The sequence below is a fragment of the Coturnix japonica genome, unplaced genomic scaffold (assembly GCF_054131305.1).
Source record: "Coturnix japonica strain WE unplaced genomic scaffold, WE-NBRP24 Scf104, whole genome shotgun sequence".
Lineage (NCBI taxonomy): Eukaryota > Metazoa > Chordata > Aves > Galliformes > Phasianidae > Coturnix > Coturnix japonica.
The window spans coordinates 1-22,074 of NW_028189007.1; the positions used below are offsets into that span (position 1 = coordinate 1).

The 22,074-nt window shown below is 52.3% G+C and overlaps 1 protein-coding gene across 1 annotated transcript; it reads left to right on the forward strand.

Annotated features, from left to right (window-relative positions):
• The first annotated feature begins 195 nt into the window (after nt 1–195).
• Nucleotides 196–21,561, forward strand: LOC107307485 (uncharacterized). The gene is made up of 12 exons (XM_085534976.1): nt 196–362; nt 4,429–4,536; nt 6,923–7,009; nt 14,135–14,194; nt 15,489–15,588; nt 15,678–15,744; nt 15,827–15,891; nt 16,985–17,028; nt 17,168–17,201; nt 17,675–17,722; nt 19,183–19,265; nt 21,331–21,561. The coding sequence occupies exons 5-12, from the start codon at nt 15,549–15,551 to the stop codon at nt 21,466–21,468; spliced, it is 519 nt and encodes a 172-aa protein (XP_085391102.1). The 5' UTR covers nt 196–362; nt 4,429–4,536; nt 6,923–7,009; nt 14,135–14,194; nt 15,489–15,548; the 3' UTR covers nt 21,469–21,561.
• The last annotated feature ends 513 nt before the right edge of the window (nt 21,562–22,074 follow it).

Sequence of the window (22,074 nt, forward strand, 5' to 3'; positions counted from 1 at the left end):
GTTTTAGGGCCATAGAGTTGGTTGTAGGGCCATAACCATAAGCTATAGGGCCATAGAGTTACACTATAGGGCCATAACCATAAGCTATAGGGCCATAGGGTTGGTTGTAGGGCCATAACCTTAAGCTATAGACCCATAGGGTTACATTATAGACCCATATACCATAGGGTTCCATTATATCCCCCTGCAGTTCCCCCTCCGCCCTCCGGGTGGCGCTGTGTGCCTGCTGGCACGTCCTTCGTCGCCGTCGTCTTCGTCACCTGCCCCGTGTCCTGGCCCTATTGGACGCCGTGCTCAAAGCCGCCCCCGACGCCGTCACCCCACAACATGGCGTCCGCCTCCGCCTCGGCCTGCAGGCTGCCGTGAGTACAGCAAGATGGCTGACACAAGCCATCCCAGAAGGCTTTGCGGTGCCAAGATGGCTGCCACCCCTTCCCAGCATCCCTTGCAGTGCCAAGATGGCTGCCACCCCTTCCCAGCATACCTTGAGGTGCCAAGATGGCCGCCAACAACCCATCCCAGCATCCCTTGTGGTGCCAAGATGGCCGCCACCCCTTCCCAGAATGCCTTGGGGTTCCAAGATGGCCGCCGTCCTTCCTTTCCCTTATTGGGCCTTAGAAGATGGCCGCCAACCCTTCCCAGAAGCCTTTGTGGTGCCAAGATGGCCGCCACCCCCTCCCAGCATCCCTTGTGATGACAAGATGGCCGACACACCTTCCCAGAAGGCCTTGCGGCAACAAGATGGCTGCCACCCCTTAGCATCCCTTGCGATGACAAGATGGCCGCCGACCCATCCCAGAAGGCCTTGAGGTGCCAAGATGGCCGCTGACCCTTCCCAGCATGCCTTGCGGCGACAATATGGCCGCCAACCCTTCCCAGTAGACACTGTGGCACCAAGATGGCTGCCGTTCCTTCCCAGCATCCCTTGCAGTGCCAAGATGGCTGCTAACCCTTCCCAGAAGCCCTTGCGGTGCCAAAATGGCCGCCAACATCCCTTCCCAGAAGGCCTTGCGGCAACAAGATGGCCGCCACCGCTTCCCAGCATCCCTTGCGGTGCCAAGATGGTTGCCATCCTTCTTTTCCCTTATGGGTCTAACAAGATGGCCGCCAACCCTTCCCAGCATCCCTTGCGGTGCCAAGATGGCCGACACCCCTTCCCAGAAGACCTTGTGGCACCAAGATGGCTGCCACCCCTTCCCAGCATCCCTTGCAGTGCCAAGATGGCCGCCAACCCTTCCCATAAGGCCTTGGGGTGCCAAGATGGCCAACACCACTTCCCAGAAGGCCTTGCGGTGCCAAGATGGCCGACATAAGCCTTCCCTGAAGGCCTTGGGGTGCCAAGATGGCTGCCACCCCTTCCCAGAAGGCCTTGGGGTGCCAAGATGGCTGCCGACCTATCCCAGTAGACACTGCGGCACCAAGATGGCCGCCACCCCTTCCCAGCATCTCTTGAGGTGCCAAGATGGCCGCCACCCCTTCCCAGCATCCCTTGAGGTGCCAAGATGGCCGCCAACAACCCATCCCAGCATCCCTTGCGGTGCCAAGATGGCCACTGACCCTTCCCAGCATCCCTTGCGGTGCCAAGATGGCTGCCTACCCATCCCAGTAGACACTGTGGCACCAAGATGGCTGCCATTCCTTCCCAGCATCCCTTGCCGTGCCAAGATGGCCGACACCACTTCCCAGAAGCCCTTGCGGTGCCAAAATGGCCGACAACAACCCTTCCCAGAAGGCCTTGCGGTGACAAGATGGCCGCCACCCCTTCCCAGAATGCCTTGGGGTGCCAAGATGGCCGACACCCCTTCCCAGTAGACACTGCGGCACCAAGATGGCCGACACCCCTTCTGTGCCAAGATGGCCGACATAAGCCTTCCCAGAAGGCCTTGAGGTGCCAAGATGGCCACCATCCCTTCCCAGAAGGCCTTGAGGTGCCAAGATGGCCGACACCCCTTCCCAGAAGGCCTTGGGGTGCCAAGATGGCCGCCAACAACCCTTCCCAGAAGGCCTTGCGGTGCCAAGATGGCTGCCACCCCTTCCCAGCATCCCTTGCAGTGCCAAGATGGCCGCCAACCCTTCCCATAAGGCCTTGGGGTGCCAAGATGGCCGCTGACCTATCCCAGTAGACACTGCGGCACCAAGATGGCCGCCAATCCTTCCCAGCATCCCTTGCGGCAACAAGATGGCTGCCACACTTCCTTTCCCTCGGTGCCAAGATGGCCGACACCCCTTCCCAGAAGGCCTTGGGGTTCCAAGATGGCCGACACCCCTTCCCAGAAGGCCTTGGGGTGCCAAGATGGCCGACACCCCTTCTGTGCCAAGATGGCCGACATAAGCCTTCCCAGAAGGCTTTGCGGTGACAAGATGGCTGCCACCCTTTATTAGCATCCCTTGCGGTTCCAAGATGGCCGCCAGCCCTTCCCAGAAGCCCTTGCGTTACCCCCCATAGACCCCCTATATCCCCCCATATCCCCCTATAGACCCCCTATATCCCCCATAGACCCCATACGACCCCCCATAGACCCACCATATCCCCCCATAACCCCCCCATATCCACACATATCCCCCTATATCCCCCCTATATCCCCCCATATTACCCCCTATATCCCCCCATAGACCCCATATTACCCCCATAGACCCCATATTACCCCCTATATCCCCCCATAGACCCCATATTACCCCCCATAGACCCCATATTACCCTCTATATCCCCCTATATCCCCCCATATCCCCCTATATCCCCCCATATCCCCCTATATCCCCCCATATCCCCCCATATCCCCCCATAGACCCCATATTACCCCCCATATCCCCCCATATCCCCCCTATATCCCCCCATATCCCCCCATATCCCCCCCATATCCCCCCTATATCCCCCATATCCCCCTATATCCCCCTATATCCCCCCATATTCCCCTATATCCCCCCATAGACCCCATATCCCCCTATATCCCCCCATATCCCCCCCATATCCCCCCATATCCCCCTATATCCCCCCCATATCCCCCCATAGACCCCCTATATCCCCATAGACCCCCATAGACCCCATACAAGCCCCCATAGACCCACCATATCCCCCCATAGACCCCATATTACCCCCCATAGACCCCCATAGACCCCATATTACCCCCTATATCCCCCCCATATCCCCCCATATCCCCCCATAGACCCCCTATATCCCCATATCCCCCCATAGACCCCATATTGCCCCCCATAGACCCCATATTGCCCCACCTAGACCCCATATTACCCCCCATAACCCCCCATAGACCCCATATTACCCCCTATATCCCCCCATAGACCCCATATTACCCCCCATAGACCCCATATTACCCTCTATATCCCCCTATATCCCCCCATATCCCTCTATATCCCCCCATATCCCCCCATATCCCCCCATAGACCTCATATTATCCCCTATATCCCCCCATAGACCCCATATTACCCCTCATAGACCCCATATCACCCCCTATATCCCCCCATATCCCCCCATAGACCCCCTATATCCCCCCATATCCCCCCATAACCCCCCATAGACCCCCTATAACCCCCCATATCCCCCCATAGACCCCATATTACCCCCTATATCCCCCTATATCCCCCCATAGACCCCCTATAGCCCCCTATATCCCCCCATAGTGACCCCATATCCCCCCATAGACCCCATATTACCCCACATAGACCCCCTATATCCCCCCATATCCCCCCATATCCCCTTATAGACTCCCATAGTGACCCCATAGACCCCCATATCCCCCTATATCCCCCCATATCCCCCTATATCCCCCCATAGACCCCATATTACCCCTATATTCCCCCATATCCCCCCATAGACCCCCTATATCCCCCCATAGACCCCATATTACCCTCCATATCCCCCTATACCCCCCATATCCCCCCATATCCCCCCATAGCCCCCTATATCCCCCCATAGACCCCATATTACCCCCTATATCCCCCCCATATCCCCCCATATCCCCCTATATCCCCCCATAGACCCCCTATATCCCCCCATATCCCCCTATATCCCCCCATAGACCCCATATTACCCCCCATATCCCCCTATATCCCCCCATAACCCCCCATATACCCCCATAGTGACCCCATATCCCCCCATATCCCCCTATAGACCCCATATTACCCCCTATATCCCCCCATATCCCCCCATATCCCCCCCATATCACCCCATATCCCCCTATATCCCCCCATATCCCCCCATAGACCCCATATTACCCCCCATAGACCCCATATTACCCCCTATATCCCCCCATAGACCCCATATTACCCCCTATATCCCCCCATATCCCCCCATATCCCCCCATATCCCCCCCATATCCCCCCATAGACCCCATATTACCCCCTATATCCCCCCATATACCCCATATTCCCCCCTATAACCCCATATCCCCCCACATCTTGCCCTCCATCCAGGCCGTTCACTTCCAGCTCCAGGAGCCCCATTCGGAGCCTCAGCTCTTCGACTCCATCGACCTCTATTTCCCCGAGGGACCCCCATTAAATTGGGGCAGGGGGCTACAGGTGGGGGGGGGATATGGGGTTATATGGGGTTATATGGGGGGATATGGGGAGATATGGGGGTATATGGGGGGATATGGGGTTATATGGGGTTATATGGGGGTATATGGGGGGATATGGGGAGATATGGGGTTATATGGGGTTATATGGGGTTATATGGGGGCATATGGGGGGGATATGGGGCAATATGGGGTAATATGGGGGAATATGGGGGGATATGGGGTTAAATGGAGTCCTATAAGGTTATATGGGGTCCTATGGGTTATATAGGGGGATATGGGGGTCCTATGGGGTTATTAATGGGGGATATGGGGGGATATGGGGGGATATGGGGAGATATGGGGGGATATGGGGAGATATGGGGTTATATGGGGGGATATGGGGGGATATGGGGAGATATGGGGGGATATGGGGCAGATATGGGGGGATATGGGGAGATATGGGTGTATATGGGGTTATATGGGGGGATATGGGGGTGATATGGGGGGGATATGGGGGGGATATGGGGGGATATGGGGGGATATGGGGTGATATGGGGGGATATGGGGGGATATGGGGGGATATGGGGAGATATGGGGGGATATGGGGGGATATGGGGTTATATGGGGGGATATGGGGTGATATGGGGGGGATATGGGGGGATATGGGGGGATATGGGGTTATATGGGGGGATATGGGGGGATATGGGGGGATATGGGGAGATATAGGGGGATATGGGGTTATATGGGGGGATATGGGGGGATATGGGGGGATATGGGGTTATATGGGGGGGATATGGGGAGATATGGGGGGATATGGGGGGATATGGGGGGATATGGGGTTATATGGGGGGATATAGGTGGGATATGGGGTGATATGGGGGGATATGGGGGGATATGGGGGGATATGGGGGAATATGGGGTTATATGGGGTTATATGGGGGGATATGGGGTTATATGGGGGGATATGGGGGGGATATGGGGGGATATGGGGTTATATGGGGGGATATGGGGGGATATGGGGTTATATGGGGGGATATGGGGAGATATGGGGGGATATGGGGGGATATGGGGGGATATGGGGGTATATGGGGGGATATGGGGGGATATGGGGGGATATGGGGGGGATATGGGAGGATATGGGGTTAAATGGGGTCCTATAGGGTTATATGGGGTCCTATGGGGTATATAGGGGGATATGGGGGTCCTATGGGGTCATTAATGGGGGATATGGGGGGATTTGGGGGGATATGGGGGGGAAATGGGGGGATATGGGGTTATATGGGGGGATATGGGGCAGAAATGGGGGGATATGGGGGGATATGGGGGTCCTATGGGGGAATATCGGGTCTTATGGGGTGATATGGGGTTTTATGGGGGGATATGGGGGTATATGGGATGATATGGGGGGATATAGGGGTATATGGGAGGGATATGGGGGGATATGGGGGAGCTATGGGGCTGGGGGGGGATATGGGGGTCCCCCATATCCCCATTGACCCTATATGCCCCCATATCCCCCCATTTCTGCCCCATATCCCCCCATATCACCCCATATCCCCCCATATCTCCCCATATCCCCCCATATCTCCCCATATCCCCCCATATCCCCCCATATACCCCCCATATCTCCCCATATCCCCCCATATCCCCCCATATCCCCCCATATCCCCCCATATCTCCCCATATCCCCCCATATCCCCCCATATCCCCCCATATCTCCCCATATCCCCCCATATCCCCCCATATACCCCCCATATCTCCCCATATCCCCCCATATCTCCCCATATCTCCCCATATCCTCCCATATCTCCCCATATCCCCCCATATCCCCCCATATCCCCCCATTTCTGCCCCATATTCCCCATATCCCCCATATCTCCCCATATCCCCCCATATCCCCCCATATCCCCCCATATCTGCCCCATATCCCCCCATATCCCCCCATTTCTGCCCCATATCTCCCCATATCTGCCCCATATCCCCCCATATCCCCCCATATCTGCCCCATATCCCCCCATATCTCCCCATATCCCCCCATATCTCCCCATATCCCCCCATATCCCCCCATATCCCCCCATATCTGCCCCATATCCCCCCATATCCCCCCATTTCTGCCCCATATCCCCCCATATCTGCCCCATATCCCCCCATATCCCCCCATATCTGCCCCATATCCCCCCATATCTCCCCATATCTGCCCCATATCCCCCCATATCTCCCCATATAACCCCATATCTCCCCATATCTCCCCATATCCCCCCATATCTCCCCATATCCCCCCATATACCCCTATATCTCCCCATATCCCCCCATATTCCCCCATATCCCCCCATATCCCCCCATATCTGCCCCATATCCCCCCATATCCCCCCGTATCTCCCCCCATATCCCAGCCCCCCATTGAACAGCTGCAGGTTCTCGAGGCCCAACAGGATTTTCGCGACTCCATTTTACCCCTTATATGGGACCCCAAAAAACGCCGGGATTATCTAAAGGTACGGACCAGTATAAACCAGTATAAACCAGTATAGACCAGTATGGACCAGTATGGACCGGTATGGACCAGTATGGACCAGTATAGACCAGTATAAACCAGTATAAACCAGTATGGACCAGTATAGACCAGTATGGACCAGTGTGGACCAGTATGGACCAGTATAGACCAGTATGGACCAGTATAGACCAGTATGGACCAGTATAGACCAGTATAGACCAGTATGGACCAGTATAGAGCAGTATAGACTAGTAGGGACCAGTATGGACCAGTATGGACCAGTATGGACCAGTATGGACCAGTATAGCCCAATATAGATATAGAGTATAGACTATTATGGATCAGTATAGACCAATATAGACCAATATGGGACCACTATAGACCATTATGGACCAGTATAGACCAGTATATCCCACTATAGCCCCATATAACCCAATACAGCCCACTATAGCCCCCTATATCCCACTCTAGCCCCATATAACCCAATAGGGCCCCCTATATCCCACTATAGCCCTATATAACCCAATAGGGCCCCCTATATCCCACTGTAGCCCTATATAACCCAATAGGGCCTCCTATATCCCACTATAGCCCTATATAACCCAATAGGGCCCCCTATATCCCACTATAGCCCTATATAACCCACTATAGCCCCCTATATCCCACTATAGCCCTATATAACCCAATAGGGCCCCCTATATCCCCCTATAGCCCCATATAACCCAATAGGGCCCCCTATATCCCACTATGGCCCTATATAACCCAATAGGGCCCCCTATATCCCACTATAGCCCTATATAACCCAATAGGGCCCCCTATATCCCACTATAGCCCTATATAACCCAATAGGGCCCCCTATATCCCACTATAGCCCTATATAACCCACTATAGCCCTATATAACCCAATAGGGCCCCCTATATCCCACTATAGCCCTATATAACCCACTATAGCCCTATATAACCCAATAGGGCCCCCTATATCCCCCTATATCCCACTATAGCCCTATATAACCCAATAGGGCCCCCTATATCCCACTATAGCCCTATATAACCCAATAGGGCCCCCTATATCCCACTAGAGCCCTATATAACCCAATAGGGCCCCCTATATCCCACTATAGCCCTATATAACCCAATAGGGCCCCCTATATCCGACTATAGCCCTATATAACCCAATAGGGCCCCCTATATCCCACTATAGCCCTATATAACCCAATAGGGCCCCCTATATCCCACTAGAGCCCTATATAACCCAATAGGGCCCCCTATATCCCACTATAGCCCTATATAACCCAATAGGGCCCCCTATATCCCACTATAGCCCTATATAACCCAATAGGGCCCTCTATATCCCACTATAGCCCTATATAACCCACTATAGCCCTATATAACCCAATAGGGCCCCCTATATCCCACTGTAGCCCTATATAACCCACTCTAGCCATATATAACCCAATATGGCCCCCTATATCCCAATATAGCCCTATATATCCCACTATAGCCCTATATAACCCAATATGGCCCCCTATATCCCACTATAGCCCTATATATCCCACTATAGCCCTATATAACCCAATAGGGCCCCCTATATCCCACTATAGCCCTATATAACCCAATAGGGCCCCCTATATCCCACTATAGCCCTATATAACCCAATAGGGCCCCCTATATCCCATTATAGCCCTATATAACCCAATAGGGCCCCCTATATCCCACTATAGCCCTATATAACCCAATAGGGCCCCCTATATCCCACTCTAGCCCTATATAACCCAATATGGCCCCCTATATCCCACTCTAGCCCTATATAACCCAATAGGGCCCCCTATATCCCACTATAACCCTATATAACCCAATAGGGCCCCCTATATCCCACTGTAGCCCTATATAACCCAATAGGGCCCCCTATATCCCACTATAGCCCTATATAACCCAATAGGGCCCCCTATATCCCACTATAGCCCTATATAACCCAATAGGGCCCCCTATATCCCACTATAGCCCTATATAACCCAATATGGCCCCCTATATCCCACTATAACCCTATATAACCCAATAGGGCCCGGTCCCTATATCACCCCATTGATTTTATAGGGCCCGGCAGACCCCATATCCCCCCATATCCCCCTATATCTCCCTATAGAACCCACATAAGACCCAATATGGCCCAATATGGGGCCAGTATGGCCCAGTATAGCCCAGTATAGCCCAGTATATCCCCATCTATCCCAATACATCCCAATACGGCCCAGTATAGCCCAGTATAGCCCCATACATCCCAATACAGCCCAATACATCCCAATACAGCCCAATATGGACCAATATGGGACCACTATAGACCAGTATAGCCCAGTATAGCCCAATATGGACCAATATAGGACCACTATAGCCCAATATACCCCAGTATAGCCCAATATAGCCCAATATAGCCCAATATGGGACCACTATAGACCAATATAGCCCAGTATAACCCAATATGGGACCACTATAGACCAATATGGACCAGTATATCCCCATACATCCCAATATAGCCCAATATAGCCCAGTATAGCCCCATACATCCCAATACGGCCCAGTATAGCCCAGTATAGCCCAATACAGCCCAATATAGCCCAATATAGACCACTATAGCCCAATATAGACCACTATAGACCAGTATGGACCAATATGGGACCAGTATAGCCCACTATGGCCCACTGTAGCCCACTATAGCCCAATACAGCCCAATATAGCCCAATATAGACCAGTATAGACCAATATAGCCCAATATGGAGCAATATGGGACCAGTATGGCCCAGTATAGCCCAATACAGCCCAATATAGACCAATATAGACCAATATAGCCCAGTATAGCCCAATACAGCCCTATATAGCCCAATATGGACCAATATGGGACCAGTATAGCCCTATATAGACCACTATAGCCCAGTATGGACCAGTATGGGACCAGTATAGCCCCATACATCCCAATACAGCCCAATATAGCCCAATATGGACCAGTATAACCCTATATAGCCCAATATGGGACCAGTATAGCCCCATACATCCCAATACAGCCCAATATAGCCCAATATGGGACCAGTATAGCCCTATATAGACCACTATAGCCCAGTATGGACCAGTATGGGACCAGTATAGCCCCATACATCCCAATACAGCCCAATATAGCCCAATATGGACCAGTATAACCCTATATAGCCCAATATGGGACCAGTATAGCCCCATACATCCCAATACAGCCCAATATAGCCCAATATGGGACCAGTATAGCCCTATATAGACCACTATAGACCAGTATAGCCCAGTATAGCCCAATACAGCCCAATATGGACCAGTATGGCCCAGTATAGCCCAGTATAGCCCCATACATCCCAATACATCCCAATACAGCCCAATATGGACCAGTATAGCCCTATATAGCCCAATATGGACCAATATGGGACCAGTATAAACCAGTATAGCCCAGTATAGCCCAATATGGACCAATATAGGGCCACTATAGACCAATATACCGCAGTATAGCCCAATATAGCCCAATGTGGACCAATATAGACCAGTATAGCTCAGTATAGCCCAATATGGGACCAGTATAGACCATTATGGACCAGTATAGCCCATTATAGCCCAATATAGCCTAATGTAGACCAGTATAGACCAATATAGCCCAATACAGCCCAATACGGCCCAGTATAGCCCAGTATAGCCCTATACATCCCAATACGGCCCAGTATGGCCCAGTATAGCCCCATACATCCCCATACGGCCCAGTATATCCCAGTATAGCCCCATACATCCCAATACGGCCCAATACAGCCCAATATAGCCCTATATAGCCCAATATGGCCCAATATGGGACCACTATAGACCAGTATGGACCAGTATAGCCCAGTATAGCCCTATATAGCCCAATATAGCCCAGTATAGCCCAGTATAGCCCCATACATCCCAATACAGCCCAATACAGCCCAATATGGGACCAGTATAGCCCTATATAGCCCAATATGGACCAATACAGCCCAACATGGCCCAATATGGGACCACTATAGACCAGTATGGACCAGTATAGCCCAGTATAGCCCCATACATCCCAATACAGCCCAATATGGACCAATATGGGACCAGTATAATCCAATACAGCCCAATATAGCCCAATATGGACCAGTATAGCCCAATATAGACCACTATAGACCAGTATAGCCCAATATGGGACCACTATAGCCCAATATAGACCATTATAGACCAGTATAGCCCAATATAGACCAGTATAGCCCACTATGGCCCACTGTAGCCCAGTATAGCCCAATACAGCCCAATATAGACCAGTATAGACCACTATAGACCAATACAGACCAGTATAGACCAATACAGCCCAATATAGCCCATTATGGGACCACTATAGACCAATATGTTCCAGTATAGCCCAATATGGGACCACTATAGACCATTATGGACCAGTATAGCCCATTATAGCCCAATATAGCCCAATATAGACCAGTATAGACCAATACATCCCAATACAGCCCAATATGGGACCAGTATAGCCCAATATAGACCAATATAGACCAGTATAGCCCAATACAGCCCTATATAGCCCAATATAGCCCAGTATAGCCCAATATAGCCCCATACATCCCAATACAGCCCAATATAGCCCAATATGGGACCAGTATAGCCCAATATAGACCAATATGGAGTAATATGGGACCAGTATGGCCCAGTATAGCCCCTATATCCCACTCTAGCCCTATATAACCCAATAGGGCCCCCTATATCCCACTCTAGCCCTATATAACCCAATAGGGCCCCCTATATCCCACTCTAGCCCTATATAACCCAATATGGCCCCCTATATCCCACTATAGCCCTATATAACCCAATAGGGCCCCCTATATCCCACTATAGCCCTATATAACCCAATAGGGCCCCCTATATCCCACTATAGCCCTATATAACCCAATAGGGCCCCCTATATCCCACTATAGCCCTATATAACCCAATATGGCCCCCTATATCCCACTATAGCCCTATATAACCCAATAGGGCCCCCTATATCCCACTATAGCCCCCTATATCCCACTATAGCCCTATATAACCCAATAGGGCCCCCTATATCCCACTATAGCCCTATATAACCCAATAGGGCCCCCTATATCCCACTCTAGCCCTATATAACCCAATAGGGCCCCCTATATCCCACTCTAGCCCTATATAACCCAATAGGGCCCCCTATATCCCACTCTAGCCCTATATAACCCAATAGGGCCCCCTATATCCCACTATAGCCCTATATAACCCACTATAGCCCCCTATATCCCACTATAGCCCTATATAACCCAATAGGGCCCCCTATATCCCACTATAGCCCTATATAACCCAATAGGGCCCCCTATATCCCACTATAGCCCTATATAACCCACTATAGCCCTATATAACCCAATAGGGCCCCCTATATCCCCCTATATCCCACTGTAGCCCTATATAACCCAATAGGGCCCCCTATATCCCACTATAGCCCTATATAACCCAATAGGGCCCCCTATATCCCACTATAGCCCTATATAACCCAATAGGGCCCCCTATATCCCACTATAGCCCTATATAACCCAATACGGCCCCCTATATCCCACTATAGCCCTATATAACCCAATAGGGCCCCCTATATCCCACTATAGCCCTATATAACCCAATACAGCCCCCTATATCCCACTATAACCCTATATAACCCAATAGGGCCCCCTATATCCCACTATAGCCCTATATAACCCAATAGGGCCCCCTATATCCCACTATAACCCTATATAACCCAATAGGGCCCCCTATATCCCACCATAGCCCTATATAACCCAATAGGGCCCCCTATATCCCACTATAGCCCTATATAACCCAATAGGGCCCCCTATATCCCACTATAGCCCTATATAACCCAATAGGGCCCGGTCCCTATATGACCCCATTGATTTTATAGGGCCCGTCAGACCCCATATCCCCCCATATCCCCCTATATCTCCCTATAGAACCCACATAAGACCCAATATGGCCCAATATGGGACCAGTATGGCCCAGTATAGCCCAGTATAGCCCAGTATATCCCCATACATCCCAATACATCCCAATACAGCCCAGTATGGCCCAGTATAGCCCAGTATAGACCAGTATCGCCCCATACATCCCAATACAGCCCAATACATCCCAATACAGCCCAATATGGCCCAATATGGGACCACTATAGACCAGTATAGCCCAGTATAGCCCAATATGGACCAATATAGGACCACTATAGCCCAATATAGCCCAATATAGCCCAATATGGGACCACTATAGACCAATATAGCCCAGTATAACCCAATATGGGACCACTATAGACCAATATGGACCAGTATATCCCCATACATCCCAATATAGCCCAATATAGACCAGTATAGACCAATAAAGCCCTATACAGCCCAATATAGCCCAATATGGGACCACTATAGACCAGTATAGCCCAGTGTAGCCCAATATAGCCCAATATGGACCAATATGGGACCAGTATAGACAAGTATAGACCACTATAGACCAGTATAGCCCAGTATAGCCCAATATAGCCCAATATAACCCAATATAGCCCAATATGGGACCACTATAGCCCAATACAGCCCAATACAGCCCAGTATAGACCAGTATAGCCCAATACAGCCCAATACAGCCCAATATAGCCCAATATGGACCAGTATAACCCTATATAGCCCAATATGGGACCAGTATAGCCCAATATGGACCAGTACAGCCCAATATGGCCCAATATGGGACCACTATAGACCAGTATGGACCAGTATAGCCCACTATAGCCCCGTATAACCCAATACAGCCCAATATGGCCCAGTATAGCCCCATACATCCCAATACAGCCCAATACAGCCCAATATGGACCAATATGGGACCAGTATAGACGAGTATAGACCATTATAGACCAGTATAGACCAGTATAGACCGGTATAGACCGGTATGGACCAGTATGGACCAGTATAGACCAGTATAGCCCCCTTTATCCCACTGTAGCCCTATATAACCCAATAGGGCCCCATTGATTCTATAGGGCCCGGCCATTGATTCCTATGGGCCCCATTTCCTCCTTGCATTGGAGCAGCTCTGCTTCCACTTCCTGTATCGCATCGACAGCGCCCTGCCCCCCCCGGACCGGAACAAGGTGAGCCAATAGGAATCGAGCTGGGATCGATATCGGCCAATGGGAACGAGGTTGGGATCACGGCCGGCCAATGGGAGCGGGGGAAGAGGGAGGAGGGGATTGAATGGGCCAATGGGGATTGGGTTGGGTTCAATGGGCTCTATGGGCTCTATGGGGTGTTTATGGGGCTCTATGGGGTGTCTATGGGGCTCTATGGGGCTTTATGGGGTATGTATGGGGTCTGTTAGGCTCTATGGGGTCTCTATGGGTCTCTATGGGGCTCTATGGGGCTCTATGGGGTGTCTATGGGGCTCTATGGGATTCTATGGGTGTCTGTGGGGTTCTTTGCGGTGTGTGTTGCTCTATGGGGCTCTATGGGGTATCTATGGGGTTCTATGGGGCTCTATGGGGTTCTATGGGGCTCTATGGGGCTCTATAGGGTGTCTATGGGGCTTTATTGGCTCTATGGGGCTCTATGGGGTCTATATGGGGCTCTATGGGTTCTATGGAGTCTATATGGGGCTCTATGGGGTGTCTATGTGGCTCTATGGGGTACTACGTGGTCTCTATGGGGCTCTATGGGGCTCTATGGGGTATCTATGGGTCTCTATGGGGCTCTATGGGGTGTCTATGAGGCTCTATGGGGTCTATATGGGGTGTCTATGGGGCGCTATGGGGCTCTATGCGGTGTCTATGGCGTGCTATGGGTCTCTATGGGGCTCTATGGGGTGTCTATGGGGTTCTATGGGTCTCTATGGGGTGTCTATGGGGCTCTATGGGGCTTTATGGGTCTCTATGGGTCTCTATGGGGTGCTATGGGGTGTCTATGGGGCTCTATGGGGTGTCTATGGGGCTCTATGGGTTCTGTGGGGGTCTATGGGGCTCTATGGGCTCTATGGGGTGTCTATGGGGCTCTATGGGTTCTATGGGGTGTCTATGGGGCTCTATGGGGCTCTATGGGGTTCTATGGGGTGTCTATGGGGCTCTATGGGTTCTATGGGGTGTCTATGGGGCTCTATGGGGTGTCTATTAAGCTCTATGGGGTGTCTATGGGGTCTCTATGGGGTGTCTATGGGGTGTCTGTGGGGCTCTATGGGGTGTCTGTGGGGCTCTGTGGGGTGTCTATGGGGCTCTATGGGGTGTCTATGGGTCTCTATGGGGTGCTATGGGGTGTCTATGGGGCTCTATGGGGTGCTATGGGGTCTCTATGGGGCTCTATGGGGTCTCTATGGGGCTCTATGGGGCTCTATGGGGCCTAGGGGGGGCGGGGCTTATAAGGGGGCGTGGCCTAACGTTGGCCCCGCCCCCTTTCCAGATCTATGGCGTCATCTGGAGCCACGCCCCCTTTGGGCCACGCCCCCCATCCCTGCCAATCATGGAGCGTTACCTAGGCGACATGGGACACGCCCCGAACGGTAGGCGGGGCTTAAAAGCGACCAATAGGAGGCTGGGATTCAGCACCAAGCCCCGCCCCCCTTCATTAAGCTCCGCCCCTTTTATTAAGCCCCGCCCACAGGCGCAGTGCCCCGCCCCCTGAGTTCTGCCCGGCAACAGAGCTGTCAATCAAAGGGGTGAGTGCCCCCGCCCCCCCTTTATAAGCCCCGCCCCCTCAATAAACCACGCCCACTTTTAAGCCCCGCCCCTTTTGGTTAGCCCCGCCCCCTCTAAGCCCCGCCCACCTGGACGGCAGCTCCGCCCCCTTCGTGTGCGGCCATTGGGTGAGTGGGGTCTATGGGGTTTATATGGGGGGATATGGGGTGTCTATGGGGCTCTATGGGGGTATATGGGGTGTCTATGGGGCTCTATGGGGGGCTATGTGGTGTCTATGGGGCTCTATGGGGCTCTATGGGGTGGCTATGGGGCTCTATGGGGCTCTATGGGGTGTCTATGGGGTGTTTATGGGGCTCTATGGGTTGTCTATGGGGTGTCTATGGGTCTCTACGGGGTGTCTATGGGGCTCTATGGGGCTCTATGGGGTGTCTATGGGGCTCAATGGGGTGTCTATGGGGTCTATGGGGTGTCTATGGGGCTCTATGGGGCTGTATGGGAGGATATGGGGCTCTATGGGGCTCTATGGGGTGTCTATGGGGGGATATGGGGCTCTATGGGGCTCTATGGGGTGTCTATGGGGCTCTATGGGGGGGATATGGGGTGTCTATGGGGCTCTATGGGGGTATATGGGGGGATATGGGGTGTCTATGGGGCTCTATGGGGTCTATGGGGGGATATGGGGTGTCTATGGGGCTCTATGGGGTGTATATAGGATTCTATGGGGTCTATGGGGCTCTATGGGGCTCTATGGGGATCTATGGGGCTCTATGTGGTGTCTATGGGGCTCTATGTGGCTCTATGGGGTGTCTATGGGGTCTATGGGGTGTCTATGGGGTGTCTATGGGGGTCTATGGGGCACTATGGGGCACTATGGGGTGTCTATGGGGGGATATGGGGTGTCTATGGGGCTCTATGGGGCACTATGGGGCTCTATGGGGCTCTATGGGGTGTCTATAGGGCTCTATGGGGTGTATATAGGATTTTATGGGGCTCTATGGGGTGTCTATGGGGCTCTATGGGGTGTCTATGGGGCTCTATGGGGTGTATATAGGATTCTATGGGGCTCTATGGGGCTCTATGGGTGTCTATGGGGTTTATATAGGGCTCTATGGGGCTCTATGGGGTGTCTATGGGGTGTCTATAGGGCTCTATGGGGTCTCTATGGGTCTCTATGGGTCCCTATGGGTCTCTATGGGGCCCTATGGGGCTCTATATGTCTCTATGGCTCCTCCCCCTTCACTCCTGACTCCGCCCTCACAGAGTTCCTCAGCCAATCAGAAGAGAGGGAAGGCCTGCGGAGGAAGGTAATGAATATTCATTAATATGCTAATTAGCTCATTAGCATGGGCAGCACACCAAGCTGGGCTGCTCCAATGGGGGTATATAGGCCTTGCATCTCATTAATATTAATTATTATGCTAATGAGAGCTTAATTATGCACAGACCCGCAGTTCTGCCTTCAGTTTCTCCACTCCGGGTGAGTCCAGCTTAAATTTCCTTTTATTTTAACCCCAAAATCCGCTTTTTTAAACCCAAAACGAGCCTCTTCCCCCCCCCCCCCCCCTTTATATCCATACAATGGTACCGTCCGATCGTGCCGCGCTCTGATTGGTCCGCGAGCTGGGACTACACCTCCCGGCGTGCATTCCGCGATAAACCGGAAGTGGGAGGGAAAAGCCGGAAGTGGGTGCGGGAAAAGCCGGATGTGGGTGTGGGAAAAGCCGGAAGTGGGTATAGAAGGGGGGCGTGGCTTGTGTGCACTTCCGCTTCCGGTTTGGCGGCCATTTTGGCACGATGCTGATCAAAGTGAAGGTAACGGGGCCGGTAATGGGGGATTATATGGGATTATATGGGGTTATATGGGGTTATATGGGGTTATATGGGATTATATGGGGTATTTTGGGGTATTTTGGGGTATTTTGAGGCCTTTCCCATTTATTTCTATGGCAGACGTTGACCGGGAAAGAGATCGAGATCGATATCGAACCCACAGACAAGGTGAGGCCTCAATGGGGGCCTATGGGGTTTAATGGGGGTCTATGGGGGATATGGGGTTTATATGGGGCTCTATGGGGTGTCTATGGGGTTTATATGGGGCTCTATGGGGCTCTATGGGGTTTATATGGGGCTCTATGGGGCTCTATGGGGGTCTATGGGGTGTCTATGGGCTCTATGGGGTGTCTATGTGGTCTATGGGGCTCTATGGGGTGTCTATGGGTTCTATGGGGTTTATATGGGGCTCTATGGGGCTCTATGGGGTGTCTATGGGGCTCAATGGGGTGTCTATGGGGCTCTATGGGGCTCTATGGGGTCTATGGGGTGTCTATGGGGCTCTATGGGGTGTCTATGGGCTCTATGGGGCTCTATGGGGTTCTATGGGGTCTATGGGGTGTCTATGGGGCTCTATGGGGCTCTATGGGGTGTCTATGGGGCTCTATGGGGTATCTATGGGGCTCTATGGGGTTTAATGGGGCTCTATGGGGCTCTATGGGGTGTCTATGGGGCTCTATGGGGTCTATGGGGTATATATGGAGCTCTATGGGGGGATATGGGGCTCTATGGGGGTCTATGGGGTGTCTATGGGGCTCTATGGGGCTCTATGGGGTGTCTATGGGGTTCTATGGGGCTCTATGGGGATCTATGGGGTGTCTGTGGGGGGATATGGGGTCTATATGGGGCTCTATGGGGCTCTTTGGGGTGCCTATGGGGGGATATGGGGTGTCTATGGGGTCTATGGGGTGTCTATGGGGCTCTATGGGGTGTCTATGGGCTCTATGGGGTGTCTATGGGGTCTATGGGGCTCTATGGGGTGTCTATGGGTTCTATGGGGTGTCTGTGGGGTCTATGGGGTGTCTATGGGGCTCTATGGGGGTCTATGGGGTGTCTATGGGGCTCTATGGGGCTCTGTGGGGCTCTATGGGGTGTCTATGGGGCTCTATGGGGCTCTATGGGGTTTATATGGGGCTCTATGGGGCTCTATGGGGTTTCTATGGCGTCTATGGGGCTCTATGGGGTGTCTATGGGGCTCTATGGGGCTCTATGGGGTGTCTATGGGGCTCTATGGGGCTCTATGGGGCTCTATGGGGTGTCTATGGGGCTCTATGGGGTTCTATGGGGGTCTATGGGGTCTATGGGGCTCTATGGGGTCTATGGGTGTCTATGGGGCTCTATGGGGTCTATGGGGCTCTATGGGGTTCTATGGGGCTCTATGGGGCTCTATGGGGTCTATATGGGGTGTTTATGGGGCTCTATGGGGTTCTATGGGGGGATATGGGGTTCTATGGGGCTCTATGGGGTGTCTATGGGGCTCTATGGGGTGTCTATGGGGCTCTATGGGTCCCTATGTGTCCCTATGTGTCCCTATGGGTCCCTATGGGTCCCTATGGGTCCCTATGGGTCGCTATGGGTCTCTATGGGTCGCTATGGGTCGCTATGGGTCTCCATCCCATAATACTCAGGTGGAGCGGATCAAGGAGCGCGTGGAGGAGAAGGAAGGGATCCCACCCCAACAACAGCGACTGATCTACAGCGGGAAGCAGATGTATGGGGTGATATGGGGCCCTATAGGGTTCTATGGGGTTATATGGGGGTATATGGGGTGATATGGGGTTATATGGGGGTATATGGGGTTATATGGGGTTCTATAGGGTTATATGGGGGTATATGGGGGTATATGGGGTGATATGGGGCCCTATAGGGTTCTATGGGGGGATATGGGGTTCTATGGGGGGATATGGGGTTATATGGGGTGATATGGGGTTATATGGGGTGATATGGGGTTATATGGGGTGATATGGGGTTATATGGGGCCCTATAGGGTTCTATGGGGTTCTATGGGGTTATATGGGGGGATATGGGGCCCTATAGGGTTATATGGGGCTATATGGGGTTATATGGGGTTATATGGGGGTGTATATGGGGTTATATGGGGTTATATGGGGTTATATGGGTCTATAGGGTCTCTATATGGGTCTATAGGGTCTATATGGGTCTCCATGGTTCTATAGGGTCTTTATATGCGTCTATAGGGTCTATATGGGTCTGTATGGGTCTCTGGTCTATATGGGTCTATAGGGTCTGTATATGGGTCTATATAGGTCTATAGGGTCTCTATGGGTCTCTATGTGTCTCTATGGGGTCTCTATGGGTCTCTATGGATCCCTATGGGTCTCTATGGGTCTCTATGTGTCTATAGGGTCTCTATAGGGTCTATAGGGTCTCTATTATCTGTATGGGTTTATAGGGTCTCTGTATGGGTCTCTATGTGTCTCTATGGGTCCCTATGGGTCTCTATGGGTCTCTATGGGTCTCTATGGGGTCTCTATGGGTCCCTATGGGTCTCTATGGGTCCCTATGGGTCTCTATGGGTCTCTATGGGTCTCTATGGGTCCCTGTGGGTCTATAGTGTCTCTATGGGGTCTCTATGGGTCTCTATGGGTCCCTATGTGTCTCTATGGGTCCCTATGGGTCCCTATGGGTCCCTATGGGTCCCTATGGGTCTCTATGGGTCTCTATGTGTCCCTATGGGTCCCTATGGGTCCCTATGGGTCTCTATGGGTCTCTATGGGTCCCTATGTGTCCCTATGGGTCCCTATGGGTCCCTATGGGTCTCTATGGGTCCCTATGGGTCCCTATGGGTCCCTATGGGTCTCTATGGGTCTCTATGGGTCCCTATGGGTCTCTATGGGTCCCTATGTGTCCCTATGGGTCTCTATGGGTCTCTATGGGTCCCTATGGGTCTCTATGGGTCTCTATGGGTCCCTATGGGTCTCTATGGGTCCCTATGTGTCCCTATGGGTCTCTATGGGTCTCTATGGGTCCCTATGGGTCTCTATGGGTCCCTATGGGTCCCTATGTGTCTCTATGGGTCTCTATGGGTCCGTATGGGTCCCTATGGGGTCTCTATGGGGTCTCTATGGGTCTCTATGGGTCCCTATGGGTCTCTATGGGTCTCTATGGGTCTCTGTGTGTCTCTATGGGTCTCTATGGGTCTCTATGGGTCCCTATGTGTCCCTATGGGTCTCTATGGGTCTCTATGGGTCTCTATGGGTCTCTATGGGTCTCTATGTGTCTCTATGGGTCCCTATGTGTCCCTATGGGTCTCTATGTGTCTCTATGGGTCTCTATGGGTCCCTATGGGTCTCTGTGGGTCTCTATGGGTCCCTATGGGTCTCTATGGGTCCCTATGGGTCTCTATGGGTCTCTATGGGTCCCTATGGGTCCCTATGGGTCCCTATGGGTCCCTATGGGTCTCTATGGGTCTCTATGGGTCCCTATGGGTCTCTATGGGTCCCTATGGGTCTCTATGGGTCCCTATGGGTCTCTATGGGTCTCTATGGGTCTCTATGGGTCTCTATGGGTCCCTATGGGTCTCTATGGGTCCCTATGTGTCTCTATGTGTCTCTATGGGTCCCTATGGGTCTCTATGGGTCTCTATGGGTCCCTATGGGTCTCTATGGGTCTCTATGGGTCCCTATGTGTCTCTATGGGTCCCTATGGGTCTCTATGGGTCTCTATGGGTCCCTATGGGTCTCTATGGGTCTCTATGGGTCTCTATGGGTCCCTATGGGTCTCTATGGGTCTCTATGGGTCTGTGTCCCCTATAGGAACGACGAGAAGACGGCGGCCGACTACAAGATCCAGGGGGGGTCGGTGCTTCACCTCGTGTTGGCTTTAAGGGGAGGGGGCGGGGCCAACGGCAGGCCACGCCCACAACCCCAGCCAATAGGAACCGCCCGTCATGAATAATTAATTAATCCCCCCCCCTTGTCTTAAAGTGGCCACGGTTTGTTTGCATGGATGGACCCCCCCCATATTAAAGTGACTGTGTGATGTCATATCTGGCTTTTGTGACGTCACACGTGGCTCTGATGACATCATAGGTTGTGGTGGTGACGTCATTAGTGGTTTTGATGACCTCATTTGGGATGGAGGTCCCCATATGGGATCGTATTGGTGTTGCCCCTTTAAGGAGTGGGCCCACCTACAGGCATTGCCGCTTTAAGAAGAGACTCAGGGTTCTTCATTGGTGGAAGGGGGGCGGGGTCTCTCATTGTCGTTGCCCTTTTAAGATGTGGGCCCACCTGATGACGTTGCCGCTTTAAGTAGTCTCCCATTGTTTTAATGGTGGGGATGTTCCCATTGGAGTGTATTGGCGTTGCCCTTTTAAGTCGTGGGCCCACCCGGAGGCATTGCCGCTTTAAGAAGTCTCCCATAATGGATTGTTATTGCGTATTGGCGTTGCCCTTTTAAGAGGTGGGCCCACCTGATTGTGTTGCCGCTTTAAGGAGAATCCCATTGCTGTCTTGACGTTGCCCTTTTAAGGAGTGGGCCCACCTACAGGCGTTGCC

Excerpts from the sequence above, each read along its gene's own strand:
- LOC107307485 (XM_085534976.1), top strand. The coding sequence starts at position 15,549 with ATGGAGCGTTACCTAGGCGACATGGGACACGCCCCGAACG. Across the intron at positions 15,589-15,677 it reads CATGGGACACGCCCCGAACG|CCCCGCCCACAGGCGCAGTG; the intron begins GTAGGCGGGGCT and ends CCTTTTATTAAG. Across the intron at positions 17,202-17,674 it reads CTTCAGTTTCTCCACTCCGG|ACGTTGACCGGGAAAGAGAT; the intron begins GTGAGTCCAGCT and ends TTTCTATGGCAG.